Source organism: Anopheles coluzzii, chromosome 2, assembly GCF_943734685.1.
Source record: "Anopheles coluzzii chromosome 2, AcolN3, whole genome shotgun sequence".
NCBI lineage: Eukaryota > Metazoa > Arthropoda > Insecta > Diptera > Culicidae > Anopheles > Anopheles coluzzii.
This window is the reverse complement of record NC_064670.1, coordinates 72,223,331-72,246,075: the sequence shown is the minus strand read 5'-3', so window position 1 is coordinate 72,246,075 and position 22,745 is coordinate 72,223,331. Positions and strand designations below refer to the sequence as shown.

General features: G+C 39.3%; 1 protein-coding gene across 1 annotated transcript; it reads right to left on the bottom strand.

Moving 5' to 3' along the window:
* Positions 1 to 231: 231 nt before the first annotated feature.
* Positions 232 to 19,986, bottom strand: LOC120948554 (tetraspanin-9). Its single transcript, XM_040365001.2, has 7 exons — positions 19,885 to 19,986; positions 18,910 to 19,049; positions 4,520 to 4,719; positions 4,296 to 4,394; positions 2,746 to 2,874; positions 1,020 to 1,382; positions 232 to 953 (listed from the first exon to the last, which is right to left on the bottom strand). Exons 3-7 carry the CDS (start codon positions 4,583 to 4,585, stop codon positions 801 to 803), a joined length of 810 nt encoding a protein of 269 aa, XP_040220935.1. The 5' UTR covers positions 4,586 to 4,719; positions 18,910 to 19,049; positions 19,885 to 19,986; the 3' UTR covers positions 232 to 800.
* Positions 19,987 to 22,745: the final 2,759 nt, after the last annotated feature.

Sequence of the window (22,745 nt, the reverse complement as noted above, 5' to 3'; positions counted from 1 at the left end):
GTTCGTTCAAAGTTTTGTCTGAAGAATTAAAGCATTTTTGAATATTTGGAGATGCGGTTTTTGCAATAAGAGACGGGTTTTTATAATAATAGAAACAAATATGGAATATGAAAAGCAGTATTTGGACTATGAAAATTAAACTGTTGATTACAATGATTACGTTTTTCTGTATCGTATTATGAAAAGAAAAAACAAAATACAAAAATAAATAAATACACAAAACTACCATGATTTTCTTATGATACATCGTTATATTTTACTTTTCATTTCTTAAAAACACGTAACTTAACAAAGGAAGGAATTTGAGAAACAAATTATTGCTTTAGATACGAGGAAGAATGGAAATAGAGAAAAAGTAAATATGAATTAAATTATAGCTCTAGTCGAAATTCGCCGTAAAGATGTGCATCTGCATCTAATAATGGCTTGGGCGAAACAAATCGATAAACCGTTTATTAATTTTCTGTTCGTACCGATCCACACGGGCTGTAATTACTGTAATGGTTGCAAATTAATTGACAACCCACCTTGAACATGGGTTCAAGACTGTTCTGAGACTCGCGTTAATGTTAAAGGTTTCCAAGAGATTCCTTCTAGATTCCTTCTGTATGTAAACAAAGGAGTAATCGCAGAAAAAATCGTTCTTTTGTTAACTTTCACGTCAAAAGTGCACTTTTCCGTTGTTTATGAAAATAATTCAGTGAGGCACTGCCTGGTCCGTGATGCAAGAATGTGACGATGATGGTGATGGTGATGATGATGTTGTACTGTAGCATCGTGCTTCGCTTCACGACACAAACCTACAATCGCATTCCTCGATACTTTTCAATCGATTTACACAAACAGAAGGACAGGAAAATCGCCAACAGCTGCGTTAATCCGACTCCTATGGCAACAATGATGACCAGGTTGCGGTTGTACATGATCCAGTCTATTAGCGCATTATAGCATCCCTGAAAGAGGTGAAGGACAATACTTTAGCCATTGTCGTAAAACGGTAAAATAAAACAAACACACACCTTTTTAAAGTAGCTGTTCGAATCGGTTGGCGAGAAGGGACAGTTTTTGTCTTGCGGCTGGAATAGGGACGTTTGTACGCAGCAAGCCGTCGGTATAATCTTATCCCGTTTGCTTTCGTTCCACTTCTCAGACAAAGCAAAGTCTCGGTAGTCGTCAACGCCGCAGCAATGCAGTTCCGACATCATATAGTTCCACATTAACGTCACTGCATCGGTTTGGTTACGATCGTTGCTGGTGTAGTAATTCGAGATCGTGGTCTGGAGGTAGTTTTTGGTTTCTGTTCGCGCACGATCCTTGTACGCTGCTGCTAGTCCAAAGGCCGTCACCTCTGCTACTAGAATTACCAGCAAAAATAGGCCGTACTGTGGGATGGATGGTAAAAAATAATTTGTTTAGAAAACACTATGACTATTATTTATCTGCGCATGTTGATCCCGTGGCACAGCCGTAAAGTGTGTGATTTAACAACATGCCCGTCATGGGTTCAAATCTCATGTGCTCTCCAGCTATGGGGTAGACCAATCCGTCACAAAAAGCACATTAGTGGCTTAACGCAAGCTTTGGCGGTCTACGGTTGTTCCGAAAAATTGAAAGAAGGAAGGAAGCAAACTATTATTATTACTCTGCTCCTGTTACTATTAGGTGAAAGTATATTAAATTATGCAATGAACATTTTACCCTTTGCATAACTGATTACGTTTAAATTATTGAATATATTATAACATTCAAATTAAATTATGTGTGTGTGGTGTGCAAGGGAAAACAAAACTGGTGAAACGTATAGAAAAAAACACACATACACACATTTTATACTTCACGCACTCCTTAAGAAAAAATGTAAAATTGACTCATCATCGTTAGTGGATGCTGCTATACCAGCCGTATCTTCTATCTATGAGGCCATCATTTGCACATGACGTAAAGCCATGTGTGCGCAACGATGCATATACAACAAATATAAAAAAAGCGAATCGTCGGCAAAGAAACTTTAACTACTGCCATCCACTACTTTCGTTTTCAACATTACAAAACCGTAACACATTGGACGCTACCGGACTATGAAACGAATGCCAACAGACACTCATTGCACGAGAGCGCCTATTACCTAACATAAGTGGGTCGTAGAGCCCAAAAAACATAACGATCAGATCAACTAACTATTCAATGCCCAATTGTCGAGCATGATGCTAAAAATGATGGGCCATGCTGCAGTATATTAAACTGAGCCGTTCATTAACATTACTCATTAACACGGTTACGAAGAATCACTTGCTATGTATTAGTAGCGTTAAAAACGTAAACGTTTAACTAGAAGAAAATTTGTTTAATGGCCCTATTTCGCATAATGGGTTTTTTAAATGGTTTCTTACCGGAAAATTATCATTAAAAGTTGATTTATTTTTGCTTGAGCATGACAAAAGCGATATTTGAAATGTAAAATAGTGTACCCAGTGTAACAAAACGCGACATAAACGGATCATTTGCCCAACTAATAACGTGTCCCGTCCAAAGGTTAAACGCAGAACAGTGCGTGAAATAGCTGGTTGTAAAACATGATATGTGTCTTTTGGAACACGATAAGTACACACTATATTACAGGAGAAGGATGAACCTATAGCATGGACCATAAACCGTTTAAAGGGATGAACCTATTGGACGGGGTGACCATTTTGGTAGTCGTTTAAAACCTCCTTATCTTCAATCCGCATTTCTCTGTTTACATACCGTTGTTAGAAGGCACTGGCTTTCGCGTATCGCTCCACAATATCCGAGGAAGCTGAGGAAGAACATTACCGATCCGATTACAATCAGCAGATAAGCTAGCTGCTCTATAACTGCCGGTTGCGTAAAATGCTGTAAACGAAAAGGAAGAAAGTGATAAGATAACTTGTATTACTAACCATAAACACCTCTGTAAGCACGTTAGTCACAGATTTCTCATCCCACGTGCGATCTTCAAAGTGATCCCGAGGCAACAGTGTGGGCATATGCAAGACGTATGTCTCGTTTATTTAATTAACAAACAATGTGTCACTTAATCGTACACATGTAAGCCGTGTTGCAATGGCTCCGAGTGTGACTGATGTTTGTACAAATTAAACCCCTCTGCAGATGATGGGTTGATGCGTTTGCATGCGTGAATGTAGAAGGGCATCATTTTTTTCTTCTATGAGCAGAGTATATATGATGTGCCAGTGTTATGATCAACGATTGTCGACGGAATATAATAAACTTTGTACTGTGATATATTGAATGTATTTTAGTAAATTTTATCATCCAAGCAAAAATGAAATTCTCATTACCAACAGGGAATATTTATCTTGCTTATAGAATATAAAAAATCTTGCGCTTTTTTACTGCGTTGCATTGAGGTGCTGTAATGAACTCTTCGTCTCTCAATCAGGTGATAGGCGCCGTCGGAGTATGATTTAAAATTGATGATAAGTTGCCATGTCTAGACGTAAAGAAAACCTGGCCATCATAAAGTTTCTACATGCAATTGCTACGAATGAATTTATAATTAACCATGCAATTATGTGTCCGAATGTCTTGACGGCAAATAGTGCAAGTCCACCTGCTATTCGAATGTGCCATGTGGCGATGTCAATGACCTCGCTTGCGTCGTATTAACTGCTGTATTGCCGTAGTAACAACTTTAGTAAGTAGCTTTGCATATAGTGAAAATGTAAAAAAATACGATTGTAAGCTTACTTACTTTAAATTACTTTAGCATTTCAATTGTAAAATTTAATGCAGTCGATATTGTTAGAACCGACTAATAAACAAGAATAATTTATGATTGTAAGTTAGTGTCACTACCGCTCCCACTATCAGCCAATTCCTACTTAGTTTTGCCTACGTTTCTATGACTTTAACTCAAAACGCCAACGCACACCGGATGCAAATTCGATTCAACGAACGTTAGAAGTTATATTGCACCTCTCAGCTACACTCGGTGATGCAATGCGTTTTAGCATCGAAGTGCAATTAATCACTGAACGAAAAAATATAGTCTTCTTTGAAGTCTTATATGGTGTCCGCAAGGGCTTGCATAGAATTAAAAAAAAAAAGAAGTAAATATACGCCAGTATGGTTTCGAAACGGTGCGTGCATCGAGCAAATGCTGAATTTAAATTGACGAATTAATACAACTGTGTGTGACCGATGATGCAGCGCCATAGAACGCCAGGCGTGTCGTGCCAGACAAATTTTGTATTCCGTTCAGGTATTGCAATTGGCAGTACGAGTAGTGAAAGGTGCTACGATTTACTTACCTCGAGCTGATCGTTTTCGACCATTTTCAGTAACGCTATGAACGATGTTTTATCTGTGGCTAGCCATACGCCCACACCGAGCACAATTGTTCCTAGGACCTAAAATATCGTTCGATAAAAATCATTAGTATATTGGTAAGCTTGATCAGCTCGAATTGATGCGTTCATCGTTGCTAGTGGTCGTTTCCAGTGCATATTTAAACGATCGCGCTAAATGTACTTACAAAGAATAGAAAATTGAATACGGATAGTAGCGTTTTTGCTATGCATGATTCACAGTCGCACCCCATGTTGAAAGAGATCTGTTAAGGGAATGTTGATGATTGCCGGCCAAAGATCACGGTGAGTTTGCGATACTGCACACAGTCACACTCTGCAGATGTAGTAAATTGTCGGGGTTAATGTCTCGACACCAGCAGATGACCTGCAATGGAGATAAAAAGTGGTATATCGATTAGGATCTCTCAATGTGCCGCAGTCGTTGAACGCGGAAACGTTGCTAACCATCATTGTAATAAATAATATTGAATCCTTTAAGATTGATTAACAACTTTTGGAAAGTGACATCGTGAACACTTTTCATCATGTTGAATCGCTTCGTGGTCGGAATAAAGATAACCGTTATCGTGTTTGCATGGTCTAAATTAAAGAAGTCACAGGTTAACTAAGGCACTGGATTCAATTGCTGTTCCATTCACAGATAACATCTTGACTTGGATTTACCTATTCCTTGATTACAAACTTCATACGCATCACATCAGTCTTTATATGATCATTCACCATTGTTTCAAGTATGTGCGGACTTGCCTTAATTGGTGCTGGATAAATGTTAAATGATTGCCTTGTTTTGAGCATGCTTTATTTTGTTTAGAGTCCGTCTTGGACTCGAGCCCTGGACAAATGCACCAGAAGAATCTCCATAATTTAGACCATCTCTGCTGGTCTCGGAGAATTTAATCAAATCAAGCGGAAGAGCTGATATGACAGGTCAAAGCTAGCAGCACCGTGCGATTCAACTGTTCACGCGTATGATGAAGAGGTTAGAGACAGTAACGCAACTTCTACCATAATGGGTTTTGTTAGTCACAAAATTACTATTAGAGCTGGTCGTTTTTAACTGCGTAAGCTGTTATATTGATTTATATAATGAAACGATATGAAATCTTCTGTATGGCATGAACATAGAATGCAAACGGATATAAGTAAAAAGTACATAAAATCCATTAAAAATATATTTTTTTAAATTTAACGTGATTCAATCTCGAGCTCAGATTCTATTGACCCTTTCCTCCATTTTTTACATTTACTTTCTTTGATGAACAAAAACAGAGAAAGTTGATGTGTAGACATGCGTTAGACAAATCGATTCGTTACATTTGTTATAGGAGAGGCTTATACCCTTCGTTCTCCCTTCCCCATACCCTTTATACGCCTTTACACCCCACTGGTAAAGTCATTTCCAGCCATTCTGGTGAGTTTAGCTTGGACGGATCTTTGATCAGCTTACCATACTGGATCGTACACTGCATGCACGCAACACGCTGCACGATACTTCACGAAGTGTTTGGTCGATTTAAGTGAAAAAGTGGCATTGCTTAATCCATTACCATCTTTCAACGGCCATGCTAACGGATCCATTCCCTTTGCGCAAGCACTGCCTGTGCGCAGCTGGAGCAGTTTTTGTTCTTAACCTGAATGGAATATAGTAACTTCTATTTATGCAGAAATTACCAACAAAAGCATGAATCACACCAAAGCAGGAAGTAGTGTATGTTGAATGTACACATTTTGAATAAAAGATGTAATAAAAAAATGTTTAGAGAACGAAAACTGTACTCAGCAGATGGCATGTGACAATTTTTGATCGTGTTGATTTGTTCGTGGCGTAATTTTCTTATTAGCTGCATAGTATCATGCATAGCCACTTCCGACATTTTAGTTTATCTGCTTCCGCGGGTATGCCGGTTTGAACGGATGCAAAGAGGTTCCGTGGGCCGATCGATCATCGACTGATTAACCACATACCATGACGGGAGCGATCCATGTGCCCCAATGTCAATTCCATGGCTCAACTGTAATGTGAACGGCCTCCTATGCACACAAATCGGAGAAAGTTGCCCCATAGCTAAAGCAATGATATAATACTGCGTAGATGAAAAAAGCAAACATCGTTGCTGTTGGAAGATAGTCTAAGTTTCTATATTTGACGCAATTTTATTCCATAACAGTTGGTTCGGTTATTGCATTTGTGATGTAGGATTTGTTTGTACATAGTTTGGTAGCTTTAACTAAAAATATCATGCATTTTGCTGCTGACGGATGCATACGTTGATTGCAGTATGCAACGTAGGGCGCATCGTGAACATTGAAAACGAAAATGTGAACGCAACACCATGCATTATAAATTCAATTTCACTTTTCCAGACAATGACCTAATTGGCGCGGATATAAAGTTCGTTCTCATCCAACCCCATGCTTCAGCTTAACATGCTACGACAAAGAGCAATGCATCCTTTTCTGGGTCGCAATAAAATATTTACTCAGAATACAGTTTCATGCATGTGTACGGGAACATAGTAAAACACATTTTCAATGTTTTGCGCCTACATTGGTCATGGTGTGACATAGTTTAAATTCCTTCCCCTACCGCTTTCCGCATATCATGCAGGAGTGATAATGCACATGCGATCATATCACCACCTTGTACGTACGGTGAAGTAATGAAATCGACAGCTCTCCTACTAGCATTACTTCGCAAGGTATGAGCTCTTCCTGCCGAAGCTCTTCCTGACAGCAATGCATTTGCGTGTTGTTTGCTATAATTACTAGCCAGTGCTACTCGGACCAGTTATCAAATGATACCGATTGCATTCATGCGCCATCGATTGCAGAATATGTTTACTGAAGTGACCTACATGACAGTACCGATCAAACAAACCGTACAAATGTGCTTTGGGATATGTCAGTAATATGCAGTAAATTGGACTAACCCGTCTTCATGTTTGTAAACAATGTGCGGTACGCAACAGTGAAGGAAACTAACACTAAATACAACTCCAGCAGCATCAATAGCCAATTGACGGCAATCGCAAATGATGCACAATTGTAGCATCCCTTCACTGTGCTTTCTTCTTTGATACACTCCGATACTTGATCACCTAAAATTGATCTTTCAAAAGATTGATTACCCAGCAAGTGATGCTTTTCATCGGTTGCCGGTGTCGATCGCTGTACTCGCTAGTGGCATGTAATGATGCTGCCTGGAGGGCCAATTTCTCGCAGCGTTGATAAGCACACTTAGGGAGTGATAGGACACTAGATATCGGATGCGAACGAGAAATCCGAACGACAAGTGGGAAACTGCATTACAACAGCCCACATGCCGAGTTGCCCGGAGGAAGTGATAGGCGTTTGAGGCGTCTCGCACAGTTTAGAAAGTACGCTGGACATAACAAAAGGCACCGACAATGGTAACGTGAGCCGTAATTTAAGACCTTTGAGCGATTTCGGTACGAGTGGTGCGCATGTGGACCCATCTTCACAGTACTACAATTGGCTCCAGGATCTCTCCATTGGCTCGGACACTCGCTTGGTGCTGGCGAACTGCTGGTGATCTTTTTTCCTACTACTCCTTTGGGGTGAAATGTGAAAGTCGTGCGCAGTGAAGTACAAGCAAGCAGCCCCCGTACAGGTGGTGGTATGCTAATTGTTTAAATCAATACCTTCGTATGCGTTGGAACTTGGAAAACGGAAAATGAATGAGTCTATGCTACAATAACAAAAAAAAAATCAAAGAGGTGAGAGCTTTCCGTGATGTCTCCTTGGGCGTAAATAAGCAAGGTGTATGGAGCTGGATGGAAGAAAGTTGGCCTCTAAAAGCGCCGCTCAGACTGTTGAACAATGCTGTAACCACGTGTACAATACATCAAGCCCCTGCTACCGTGATGAGCCTATGCTGTGACAAACTGGTGCGGGTGCTACATAGGCTAACTGTTGCAAAGAAATGAAACGCTTAATCATGCCAGACGTCGATGAAATATCATTGATCAAAATCCATGGGCTCCCGGGCGTCGGTAGACATTTAATTGACAAACCGTAATAAATATGCATGAAGCCATAGTAAACGATCCACTGGAACTGATATAGGCAGATATTACCATTCGGTGAGCGTTCCCGTTGGAATGGTTAGTAAGCGAATCTGTGATTTTCTTCGATTAAAATATGCTTCGTTCATTCCTAGAAAGTGGTTAAGGAAGTAGAACTTTTGTCTTGGCTCATTGTGCGAATTTTTATAGAGACTTTTTATAAAACATAAGTATGAATATTGATATCTTACAATTGACGTAAAGTGAATCTGTATGCTACTATAAAATAGAGCGTAAATTGAAATTATTTCCAAAACGTTAAATTATTTCGAATGAGCGGTTGATCATCATAGGAACACCAACGGATTTGCGAATTTAGCTACGATGCATGTAAAAAAGGCACATCATATAACTGTCTGTCCAGTCAAGGAATGAACGGAAAAATAATTCGATAAAAAAGCATTCCTGCAGAACGAAGTGGTTACTGAATAGGCGTTTAAAATCGTCACAGTTGATGTGGGTGGGTTGGCAGGTACGTTTCAATTGTTGTCGTTACACTCCACTTGACAGCGAGTAATCCGGTCAGTCAGCACAGTGGACATGACACAGTGAACAGTGGAAGCTAATAAAAAAAAGAACTTCCCGTCAAAACGATCCCGTGTTGTTCGATCACGATCATTCAGTGCTAACCCTGAGCACGATCACGCCGTGTAACGCATAAGGTGTGCCACGATTGAATCCAACTGTTACGCGTGACCACGAACCCGTTAGGGATTTTCAACGAAGCTGTTTTGGCATCGGAGGCAGGTACGTTCGATAGTACTTGGTTGCTGTCCATAGAGACTAACCGTGAGACATGAACTTGAACCAATGTTATAACAGCAAACCGTTAGAAGATCACTGGTACAACTTATCTGATAACATTATGAAGTTTCAAAATGAAATGTTCACACAGCTTTTTTGGAACTTATTGTCATGTCGAAAGTGTCTCAGAATTGTGTCAAAATTTTCATTCATTTCCGCTATCTTTGATCATTTATCACTGATGGATCAGAATTTCTCCAATCAACAGATATGAAATGATCGATCTCGGATGGGGTTAACAATTTGTGGGAATAACAGCCCCCCACTTCCGTCCTTTCTTCCATAAAGCCCCTTGTCAGCCGTGAACTTTGAATCGTTGTCTAATTGCGCTCGAAATTTTCACCACCTCCAAAGACATTTTGTTTTGCTTTACGCATGGATGCAGCAGAGAGGATGGGGTAAATTTTGCCAAAAAAAAAGAAGATAATTTTCCCTTCCTTTTATTGTCGAAACATAATGAGTGTACGATTCAGGTTGTGAGATTACTTTTACTCCACCACCCGTAAAGTGTACGTTGGCCACCCGTTTTGTTGGATTTTTTTCAAGCCGGTTCATAGTAAAAGAAAGTGAACAAACTTTTCATAAAAGCATTTTATTTACGTTCGACCTTTTGACCGTAGAGTTGGTCTTAGTCAATCAAAGCGATGCAAGGCATGGTCGGAAGTTTTAATATGCGCTAGCGGCACTTTTGTTTATGTGTGCAATAAATCTGTTGTCAACATTACACGGAAAAATTACGCCATATTTTTGTGTTGAAAGTTGCTAACATAAGAGGCGATTACCTTGTGTCTGTTGCGTAGAATGTTTTCTCGGTGTTTTTTTATGAGAAATCTTAAGTATTCATAAAAGCACAATCTATGCAGCACTCGAAAATATCTTTAGGAAATATGCATCAACTGAACAACAAAAATGAGTTGGTAGATAAATCGTAGATAGGTGGTCGATGGGGATCTTTCTTCATTTTAAGTTTTCCCTTTCATGAATCATAGATCAGCTCACGATATAAAAAACAACAAATACACACACCAGCAACATTCTCTCATGCGTGAAGGATAGGTCACTGTGAGCGCCCCTGGGCTGCTGAACTTTGCACACTTGCTACAGCGCTGGAACGCTTGAAAAGAAGCAACTTGTATACGGCGATGCAGGCGCGAAAACTTCATGCAGAGAAACAATAGCATCTTAATTGCACATCCAACGCACACCTACGTCTGCTAGTAGAATGGAACTATTAACCAATCTGCATGCATTATTGCATACGTTCTTGAAACTATCCCATCGATATTATGTGAAAGGCCTGCCTGTCGATTGGCCGACCGTCAAAAGTTGTGCAAATGTTCATGCTTGTTACGAAACTGTATGCCCAACCGAGGGTATGCCCGACGCGGCAAAACGGCGCTATGAAATACAATAGCATTGCTGATGGTCTAGACTCTAGAATGTAAAGATTGCTTGAGACATTGTATTTTGCGTTCTCAAATACAAAACATTCTGTGTATAAAAGTAACTATTATCTATAATATATGAATAATTCAACTTCCTTACACTAAAAAGCTAATTAGCACTTAATACTTTTAATATTCTTCGACGTAAAAAAACTAACACACCGGAAAAGTGTTTTATCTACGCAGTTGAAATGTCCAGCTTGCGAGGCTAAATAATCTGTATTTATAAGTTCAGCGAAGCATGCAAACACAAAAAACATATTCTTCCGCCTCCGAAACTTATAAATCACTTCCATATCTTTCCGCCATGGATACTGATGAATGGGACAGCAACAAAACCACAATTCAATGTGTCTCTTGGTAGTAGCCAGTTTCACAGTCTTCCTAGATGTAAGTAGTGCGATAAAACAGGAAACGTTTCGTGTGACAGGCCTGGGATCAGCTTCAATGTTGCCTGGTAGGAAAGTACACTGCACACTCTCCAGGGTTTACTTTCTCTTTCGCGTTTGCGTTGAACTTGCAGTTCCAGACACAACCATAAAGGTGTTAGATGATAGAAAATCAAAAGTGGTGGCAGAGAGCGGCCGAATGGAAAGGGAACTAAACCTGCTACGGAACGTACTTCAGACGGAACGGTGGAATGTATCTAAAACTAAAGCTCGATTGCATCGCCGGTGAGCGTAGACCGTGGATTTGCCAATAGCATTCATCGTCTTTCGTTAATTCAGCATTAGTGTAGTAATAATCTTACGGAATCATACCGTGTTGAAGTACATTTCAATAATACACATGAATGTGCAAAACAATAGTGGCAAAACGCTACACTACATGCTTTTGTATTTTTAGTGACAAACATACAACATTTGGCGTATGATTTGCAAATGTTGTATGCGTTCTTTCTTGCTTAGATCGCGGTAAAAGTCAGGATATGGAAATGAAGCCACAAATGGACGTTTACAACCAACGGTACTCTTGTAACGTACTTAAGAAACTCGACCGTCAATCAAGGCCAGACAGACGGCGACATCAACGAAACTTTCATTCCCGATGGATAAACGACCTAATAAGAAATGCCCTTTTGCGAATGGATGGACACCCCGTTGGCAACTGCAAACACCCATAACGGCCAGCTACATCGGTGAAAGTTGACGAAATGGAATGGTAGCAGTCTAATGATTGAAGCGATCGCAACACGTCGCACAATGCATCCACAATGCATTTAACGTAGCCCGTGCAGTTGCTGTGTGCATGCACGTTATCTTATTTGAATAAGCATACACGTTTTATTGATGCAATCTGTAATCTTTTGTATCGTTTGTTTTGCTTTTGACAGTATAAAAGCATCGCAAATTGTTTGATTCAGATTCAATGGATTAGGGTTAAGAAAGAAGGTACTTTCTAACAAGGTACGCTTTTGTTGCCTTTTTTTAAATAGGCGTTGTAAATGGCTACAGGTTTAAAAAGACCCCGCCAAGACACAATTGTTTCGCTCCATACTACATTTGCTCGCATCAGTTCGAATACACATTACGGGTTTTTTTTTACAGTGAGACCGTTAGTACATCACTTCACAAAAACAACTACACCCTTATTTATGGACTGGCCAGCTATGGAAGCGTGGAAGAATGGAATGTACCGTACCAGCCAAGCCTAAACATAAACTCTCCGTCTCCAAGGTCGATTGAAATGTCACTTCTACTACCATCAATGAAACGTGTTTAGGACCAGTTCTAGCCGCCAGTATTGATGTGGGGATGTTGTTCATGAGCGAAAACCAACAAAACCGGACAAGCATATTGAAACTCGTCCTCAGTTTTGAGACTTCGCTGATGATTCTGTGGAAACCTTCATTTGTGTTGACGATGTGCAACTAGGTTCCACTAGATTGTCCAGAGTATTCCCACACGGTGCACGCAAACTGCGTGCATGCACATGATACCTTGCGATTCTTATCGCACTATCTCCGCACGTATATACATCTCAATGCTGCTGCTGTTGGAGCGTCAAGGTTGGCGAGCTTCTGCACACTGGTTACGCAATAATGCTCGCAACGACAGACAATCGACCTAATGCACAAGTGAAACTATTGTGCGTAACATCATCACAGTTTGGCGCCGTTTTGGCAAAACTGGCAAAGTGGGGACTGGTTTGTCGATCGACCCAGCATTCCATTAACAGTGCGTATTGTTGTTTGGATTGCATAACTGAGTTAACGTTTAAAGCACAACATTGAAGCTTTGAAACGTACACATGGCTGAACTTCCATCACAGGAAACGCTTGATTGACATCGGATGACCGCAAAATTTAAACCGCCTACTAAGGAAGATAGATCAAAAAGGAAAAGCACTATTGATTAGGAACCCGTCCAACGAGCCCAAACTTTGATGACGGTACAGATGACAACGATCTGTCATCTGTCCAATGGCGATCGGGGACAGGAATTCTGTGTCATGCGTTCAGAAATGACCATTTGTAACGATGGTCTGTAACTTTGGAACTATGACATTGAATGATCATATGGACGACCGAAAAAGCTGTCACACAGATGATCGCTAGAAGCGGTAAAGCTTACCAACACCACTGTTATACAGTAAATTTAATTAACAATTTTTTAATCAATCGGCCTATTCGGTCAGTTTCTACTGAATAAAAAAAAAACATCATACCGTACATAAGGTAACTGAAACCGTTATCGTGCTCAATATATTGTATCAGTATTGTTATATCATGTTTGAGAGTGTTTGCCATTGCTGAGCTTGGTTAAAACAGCTCTTTTATAAGACAAATATTAATCACAATTAAATGTAGCAGGATATTGACATAATAATTGCTTGTGATTTAATAATTCGATGCTTAACATTTTCAGAAGAATAAGAAGAACATTTTTAGAAGCGAAATTTACCTCAATTGTGCTTTTGGATTTTAGAACTCCTTGGACAAAATCGTGTCCAATGGTATTTACAGATAAAATAACAATAATTTGATTGAAATATTTAATTATAGTTTGCTATCAAAAATAACAACTTTCGTAAAAGCAGGATATGGGCATGTATTCCATTCATTCGGCTGATGGATTACTTAGCAAGGTAAATAGCAGGAAGTTTTCATCGCGGAAAGGATGCACAACACCGGAAGTAAAACTTCCGCCAGCCGGATGAAACTGTGCTATGCGTTAAATATGGGTCGTTCGATTTTCGTTAATCTAACGGCCTTGTATAGTTGCGGCATTACTTATTGGCTGAATTTTATCATTTAGTTGTCTTTAATTGAGCCCAAAAAAAACGGTAGAGTCTTGTCATCGCAGTCGATTTTAGCCACTGAATGGGGAAGCATTTCGGGCATTTGAATCTCTTGTTGCAGTGCCTGTAGCACGTCGAGGGGATTGGGTCGTTCAACTTTGGCACGTTTTGGGACTAACCGCAACAGCATAGGCCAAGGCTTACCACAACTATGTTTACCACCGGATACGGCGTTGGCTGAAAGGAAGAAATCACCGACAGGAGAGTACGACGGTTTCCATTTTCATTGGGTTCGCTATTTCCCTATGGTGTTGTTGTTGGTCTAAGACGACGGTGTGCTATTTTTAATTCTCGTGTTACAAACGTGCGCGCGTCTCGGAGCAGATCTTTGTGTAGAAAATTTCGTTACAATCAGATGTAAAGTAGAAGAGAAACATCATGGCAAAAGTGATAGGCGATTGATTATCATGGTTCGCTTCAGTATTGTCAATCGTTTAATACAAACCTGGTGCATTTGCTTAAGAAAACAAATCTAGTGCGTTAAAGAAAATAAAAAAAATATATCGAGTTGAAAATCCTCTTTAGTTTTTGTTTCGTTAACAAATCAAACAAAGCGCTTGGGTAATGAAATGACCAGCGAAAATCATGAATATGCATGTGCAGTAACCCCATCGTTCTGCGTTATAAAATGTTAAGAAAATTATACAGCTCATCAAGATAGAAGCATACTACCATCAAAACGGCAAAAACTGCTCAGCGCAGCATTATTCCAGCAATCACAATTTAGTAATGATCCGTCGTACATTACATTTTCCACACATTATGCAAATGCGTTCACTGTAGTGCTTGCAGCTGATTCGCGTGGTCCACTGATTCCCGGGTCGCGGGTCTGGTGACCAGTGTAATTCTCTACAATCATAAACAGCGATCGGACTTTTCGTACTAAGGCTTCGGCTTTTAAGCTAGTTCTCGTACCAGTGTCTTATTCGTACATCTCGACAACGTTCTCCGTCCACTTCCTGCCCAGCGTATCGTGATCATCATGCTTTTCAGCGGAGCAGAAAATGTTATAAATTCACTAGCTAACTTGAGCTATTCGCGCTGTTGTCTTTTGAAGAACCCCTTGTTGACGTCGGCTATTGTTGTCAGCATAAGATCGATTGTAACGAGGGATGTAACGAAAGAACCTACATGAGCAAGGGTAGCTACCGGGCAGCTCGATGTTGCTCGGTGTGTGTGTGTGTTTTGTATGATCGTACAAGTCTCGCCATGACACGAACGGGCCGCATAAAAATAGAAGCAATCCCAGGTGCGGGAGATTCGATGCGTACTTAGTATGTGCGTACTTGCGATGGGAATTACCTAAATCGAGGGTCACCACTCTGCTGGCGCTAGGGTTCCCTTTGTGTGCAGGGTTGATTGTCTTTGAGGAAAAATAAAAATCAAAATCTTCACACAAACAACACCACACATGGTGTGTATTGTTTTTTCCTCTTCTTGTGGTGCACAGCTTTCATTCCTTTCACTCGCGACCATGCACGCATACGAACGACCGTATTTTGGCCCCTTTGCTTTTTACTCACACGCGCAGCACCGAGAGCCCTCACTTCGTCAAGCAACGGTGGTCATTTCCTTCCACGTTCTACAGGCGTCTTGCGATGCGGTCAGCATAATTATGCTCCATGGGGTACAAGCAGGCGGCCGGTCGGTCGGTTGCATTTAATGTGTAGTTTTTTCTTCCATGTCCCTCTTTGCCTCTTTGTGAGTGGTTGTGATGGTGTGCGTCGCTTTTTACCTTGGTGGCGTTGCTGGGAACCATTACATACCCAAAGGCCGGCTTGAAATCGCCCATGTCACACACAAGTTGCCGCTTCAGAAATCTCGAATAAGGTGCCACATTTTAGGAGAGGGAAAAATAAACACCATCGTCTGAGAGCTAGCGAGAACCACTGGTACAGGAAACGTTTTCGGCGAGAGGTCAAGCGAAAAACTTAAGAATGGGTTTACTGACGGAGAGGAAACACGTTCAGAATTGGAAATGAAAATTGAGGAAATCATTCATTGTTTCACATGAGAGGTGAAGAAAGAAAAATCGTTCGATTCACTGATCTTAGACTTGAGTAAATTAATGAAATATTTGATCACTTAACCCAGTTAATCTTGCTAATTGTTTAAAGTACTTTCAATTATTTATCTTAGTTCGTATTTAGTTTGAAACATTTCTTTGACATGTTGTCAAAAAATATTGTAAAAATAATCTTTGTTTTATTTTCTTTGCAGATAATCACTAGTAACAGAGCGTTTTTCTGATATATTTGCCTACGGTAGCCTAGTTTAGTCAATAGGCCGGTAAAACACGTGGCGTTAATGAGCGTCAAGAGGGGAGTACATTTCTTAATTTGTGTGTCATTCTGTTTACGTATGGTAGATACAATGCATTTGAGTAAATAAACTCCAGTAACTTTCTATATGAGAGGATGCGAGAGGTCTACATAGGATGATGATATTGAAAAAAATTATGGAACTTTATAATCTCAAGTTTTGTGCTCTAAGTGTTTAGGATGAACCTTTAGCACCTAATAATCGGTGGTTGGCAGAATTATTAAAATATTTTAAATATCGTAATGTTATACTTTTATGCTAGTTTTCTCATGACATTTAAGCACATGTTTCACGATGCGGTTGAGTGCTGTCGAAATCAGTAATGTACAACAAAGCTCAACAAGGCTACCGCAAAAATGCGCCGTCCGAACCTACTATGATTAGTTTGTCTACAATTGGCTAATACTGGTGCATAGGTTCGTTACCCGAACGATATGACATCACTGCACTGTACGGAACTAGTAGCTTTAGTCACTGCTATGCTAATGTTTTAATACAGGCTCGCTTAAAAGTTGCACCAAGCGAATTGCTCGGAGGCTAAAACATTGAGCAAGTAAGTATTTTGACTAGCAGTCTGCAGTAAATCAACGTAAAATAGGGAAACATTTATAATTACCGTAGTTAACGAAGGGCCACAAGGTACTTCATCTGTGTCGTTTCGATTACGTTGTTAGTGTATTGGATATAAAAATGCATCCACATTGTCTATTTTAAGACAACAAGCCGCCCAAGGTGAAGTTCAACGAGGAATTTTAGAGTTGATTTTTAATAAATTTATCCCATCAAATTTATTAAACAACTACCTTATTTTTGCATTGAAAAAGTAACTTTTCATTAATCATTGACTACCAACTCTGCTTGTAGTGCATTAATGTAAGCCAAAACAGCGAGTGTTAAACATTATAGTCATTTCGCTGTAAGTCTTCTCCAAGGGGGGAAATTCGTATCATATTTCCCTTTACCACAGCAACTGACACTTTTAGGACACGTATTATATACTAAACCGGATCTATTTGCTTGTGAAAAACTATTCGTGTCGAGTACCTAAAAGGTTAAACGAGCCTATGTTAGAGTTAAAGTTTTGTTTTATGTTAGTTCAACAAGTCAACTGATACATAACTTGCAGTATTGAGTGCATACATCACCAGATGGTTGCAGCGTGCTCCAGAAATATATTACAAAACAACGAAAACAGGTCGATCGTATCCCTGGCGGTAGGTTGCATAATATGCGTGCAAACATTTAGCTCAGACCACCTGCAATTTAATGCAACCGGTTGTGTCCTTTGTGCACAGTTTGCAACGCAGCATGCACCCGATCGAAACGAGATTGCTCAGCGTTTTCGGTAAGAAAGTTTATTACACAATTAAAAGTACACCTCCCGATCTAGATGGTTTAAATGAGGCCGGTTTGAGTGTGGTTAAGTTTTTACAATACAATTATTTATATACAAATGTGTAATAAATGTGGTAGAAGCTTCCATTTAAAGTTATCAGTACCTTCATCCATTCCAAAACTTTTCCTAAAAAAACTAAGATGAAAAGTAAGAAAGAGTAACCAAAAACAGAATACCTGTTCCTAATGAGAATATCCACTCTCTACATCTTCCATTCCACAAAAAGGTATTGGTGACCTGTTTCGAAACCTTAAAGTGTATCACACAATGAACAGACAACAGGTCTGAAAACGGACTACGTTTAACCGGCCGTAGACCTTCACTGTCTGCCAACCTTTAAAAAGATATATTTTTGAGTATCATTTTACTTTAAGGGAACAGAATCCAGATTACTGGACGTTACCATACCAGACAGCTACTACTGTTTTATATTTTGAGCTGTATATTAGCTGTATTTTTGTAGGTTTTGAAAAATGATGCGGTACTTGGTTCATACGATAGTTGAACCTCAGATGGGAACGTTGTTGAGTCGTGTAATTTGACGGTTTTATCACGGTGCAAGTGAACAATGACCGGCCATAGCATGTTCAAAACACCGTCTTTCATAAAAAAGGAAGCTTTTAAAACAATAATTGCATTTGTTATTATGCTGGCAGACAAAACTCTAATAGAGAAACTGGTGAAATACTCTCTCAGATTCATCTGGTACAAACGTTTTTAAAACCGAAATTCGTCGAAAATCGATGAGTTGCGAGCAAAAAACAATCAGATGTTTGAAATTCTAAAACATCTCATACGACCTTACGATGGAGTTATTTGAACAATTGGTAATAACGCAGCTGTACAGCGAAATAAACGTTCAAATGATCGACTATACATAGGAGGAATTTGAAAGGTAATATTACACCAAAAAGGGATACAGTAAAAGAAAGATATTTTAAAGTCACTTAAATTAACTCAAACGTTTTTTTTTCATATGTTTTGGCTCATGAGGAGTTTGGTGCTGGAATTAATTTTCGACGAAAAGGTCATCACAAATGATGTCATCAGTGGTGGCGCAATGTGTTGCCGTAGACGTATTTCAATATTTAAATTCATACTGCCTCCAAACATGGCATTATTTTTTAAAACCCATTCTCAAGTTCAACATTAAACATAGCTTAGTTGTTTTGCAACACTTAAGTTTACTTTTTTGTACATACCTTAACACACTACTGTTACTGTTTTTTGTATCACTCTGAGAACAATAGCTTATCTGTAGAAGCTAATGTTCTTGTGGCTCTGGTTGAAACAACGTACTTTCTCTGCATTCCACGGAAATGAATCGCTCTGGATTAGTGAGCTGAAATTTAACGACAAACACGTTATGAAAAAGAAGACACACTCGCATCATAAGCACATCTGTATCACGGGAACATATTGATGCCAGCATATTTGACCTTTCTTCCGTCCACTCCCTTCATCAGGGCAAATGCGTACACATGGTTTGATTATCATTTAAATTGTAGATTTTTTATTATACCAAAAGCACTACTACTACGGGTGGGTAGAGGTCATTGATGTTTCTGGAGTAAATAGGGTCAACATGCTCTATGAAGCAAGCATGCATCTTTTAGGCTGGTAGCTAAACAAAGTTACTTTTGTTATTTTGAACAAGTTGCCACAATTGGACTGCAGCACGATAATATATTGCATACATTAACACTTTTCTTTAGTTATGATGCATTGAGATGCTCGTTACAACTATTGTATGATAACTATTTCCTAAACAACAACAGACTAGTAGCAATAGAGCACACCACTGTCACTAGCACTATGCAGAATTTACTTTTATTCTTCCATCCAAATCTCTAGGGTGATCGTACGAATCAAATTGGAGGGAACGCATCCATTCTCCGTTCACTGCCGTCACTTGTCACTTCCACCCAGCTAACCTAACCGCATCTCCTCGGTACCCTGATCCGTGGAAGATAATACTTTGAACGGTACGGTTTGCAAAGGTTCCGCAGACACAATTTCGCTTGGACCATGTGGTTATAGGCACAAGAGGAAACGATCAATTCTTAACACGTTTCACGAGCACTGCATAGGACGGTTAGGGTTTCGAACGTACAAAAACAGGTTTCGGGCGACACGGTAAACAACAAAAACAACAGAACAGCCGTTACGGCTCTTACCAGGCATATACAACGAACACGCCGTACTCGCGACCGCGCTTGTCAAGGGCTGGTTGTAGACAAAAATATTATGGACGCAGCTGCGGCTTCGCTCAGTAACGCTCAGCTTGTTGGAATCGACGTGTTCATTCTCCGTGTTCATTTTGAAGACGTTGACAGACAGACACACAGACGTTGAAGAGGTATGTGGGACGAAACATAAAAAAAATAAACAAATTATGTTTCAAAATTTATGTTCATTTTCTATAAATAAATGCACTAGCATTGTAAGATTTTTTTGTCCTTCGTCATACGGACTTCTGAATACAAACATATTTTTATCTTTCTAAAAGTTGTATGTGTGAAGTCTGGTTCATTTTTTCCATTGTTTTAAATTTATATGATTATGCCACGTCTCCAATTCATCTTTTAACAATTAATCCAATTAATCTTTTTACCTCTAAAAAGCGGTAACGGAGAACCTGAACATAAATTGCATAAATTTTTCTCTAGTTTTCTTCTCATTTGTAGTTCATTCGTAGTGTGTATACGACCAATAAATTCTTAAGCTAAGGCCACATGAAACGCTCACGCATCAGGAAAGCGAGGGAACAAAATGAAAACGGTTGCAATAGGGAATCACTATGGACGTAGGGAAATCTTTATTCGAACAATAAAAATTAACCGTCGTGTCCATCACCAAACTTACATTATCTTTCGTATGACTGGAATACCCATATTTTGGCATGTTGTGTATGTAAAAATTATCCTGTTTATTTGAAAACTCAAATCATGCAAAATAAATGAATGAATAACAAATAAATAAATATAACATAAGGCAAAGTTGTGAATGTTATTTTTCTTTCACATTTTCAATAAAATAGCAATTTTTATTGACCCAAACTGGTATTGTGGGTTGGCCCGTCTCGTGATACAGTGATCAGCATCCAAACTGAAAGTATGACGATACATTTCAGAACATTTTAGGCAAGAAACTCATGAACAAAACATATTTTCAATCGTGCGGTTCCTTGTAAATCTATTTTGATTCCTATGAATATCGAACTGTAAAACGTGCATTGCTAATATTTTCGGCAGTTTCATTAAATGAATAAGTTGTTGTGAATGTATAGCTAAAACCTGGTGAAAGAACGGCAATAAAAGCAAAAAAAAAAAACAGTTTTGTGGTGTGTTGCTACGCGTGTAGCAATCCGTTTATTTCATTCACAACGGTAAAGATATTTTACAAACTGTCATTCGCGTTAGGCTCCGAAATAGACGATCCGAGATCGTCGCGGTACCGTGAAAATCGCGCGTGACTTGAGCTGTCAATTCTGTTATAAAGTCTGACAGATAGGCGAGATAATCGCGGTTCGTGTATGGACTCATCCGAGGTCTGGTGACGATTGAATGTGCCAAGAAGAAATATTGATTTATCAATTTGCGAATTAAATTATTTATTTCATATTGTTTAAGTAAAATAAAATACAAAACTCGTTTCTCTACTCGGTTTTCAAACAAATTCACCAGAAAAAGTAAAAACAATCGGATCGCGCTACCACGAAAATCTCAGCAATACCGAAGTTGGGTATCTCTGCGAAACAGCAGGCGCGATCGGAGGCGCGGAAGATTTGACAGCCCAACTGTTTTACAACTGTTATAAACAAGGCGCGAATTTCGCGATACCGCGACGATCTCGATTCGTCTATTTCCAGCCTTAAGTATTTTGCCGAGCAGTTTTAAAATGAGGGTCGTCTTTCTGTGTGGTTTGTGATGGCGCCCTGTTCCCGATCAGCTGTACAACTTGACCCTATTTGACCCTTTAGTGACCGTTTCTGAACTTATTTCTAATTGGCCCTAATTTTGGGAATCTAGCAGTCGCCAAACCAATCGGCTTATCTCTTTTTGTATGGCATGTGGCGCCACCTGCTGGGTTAGTTAAGAATTTCTCCTAGCTGTCATGACAGCTAAATGTTTACAAATAATACGGTGCTCGTCTAGAACGCATGTGGTCAATATCGTGCCAACATGGTGGTTAAAAATCCAGACACCAAAGTGTAAAAGAAAGACATGTATTAAGTTTTGTTTTACTTTTTTAAGTAATTGGTGATGAACAGATCTCATCAAATACCATAAATAAGGGTATTCAGAAGATACAATCCTTGCAGCAACTAAAGAAAGCATTGAAATTTGCAAGAAACGAAACACCAGTCAAAATAGCAGCCCAGCGTTCATTCAGTAATAGATAACAGACAATATGTGATTGCAAAGATCATACAGTTGAATTTTGATTTGGCGGAAAAAAATCCATTGAAGAACCTATTTATGAACAAGCCGAACTTATTGCTATTTATGAACTTCAATACAAGGTTTTCCAAGTCAGTTTGGAATGTAAATATTGTTATTAACTGCATCTAAGATGTTTTTCAACAGCTGCCAATTGGTTTAATTGTTTCAAAAAGAAATTTCAGTTTCAACTCATGATTTTCAACACATCATAAAGAACTGTCAAACTCAATCCAGCTTAAAACGTGTTGAAAATCATGCAGTAGAAATTAAAAATTATTATGATGGAAATGAAATATCAGATTGATGTGGATTAACAAGGTTAAAGAGTGAAGACCGAATAACTGCAATCGCGTTTCATAGGGAGATAGTGAGGCAGCACCAAACAAACGACGAAAAGCAATCCTGGTAAAGAGGAGCTAAATACTTTCTATTCTCAAAGGTATACATAACTGTATTTCAAAGGTATTTCAGAGGTATACATAACTGTTCAGGTAGCCTGAAAGTTAGCAGATATCCGAAGCAATTGAATATGAATTATTAAATTTCCGAATAGGCACGACCACCACTGAAGTAAAGCATGAATAAGTTCATGA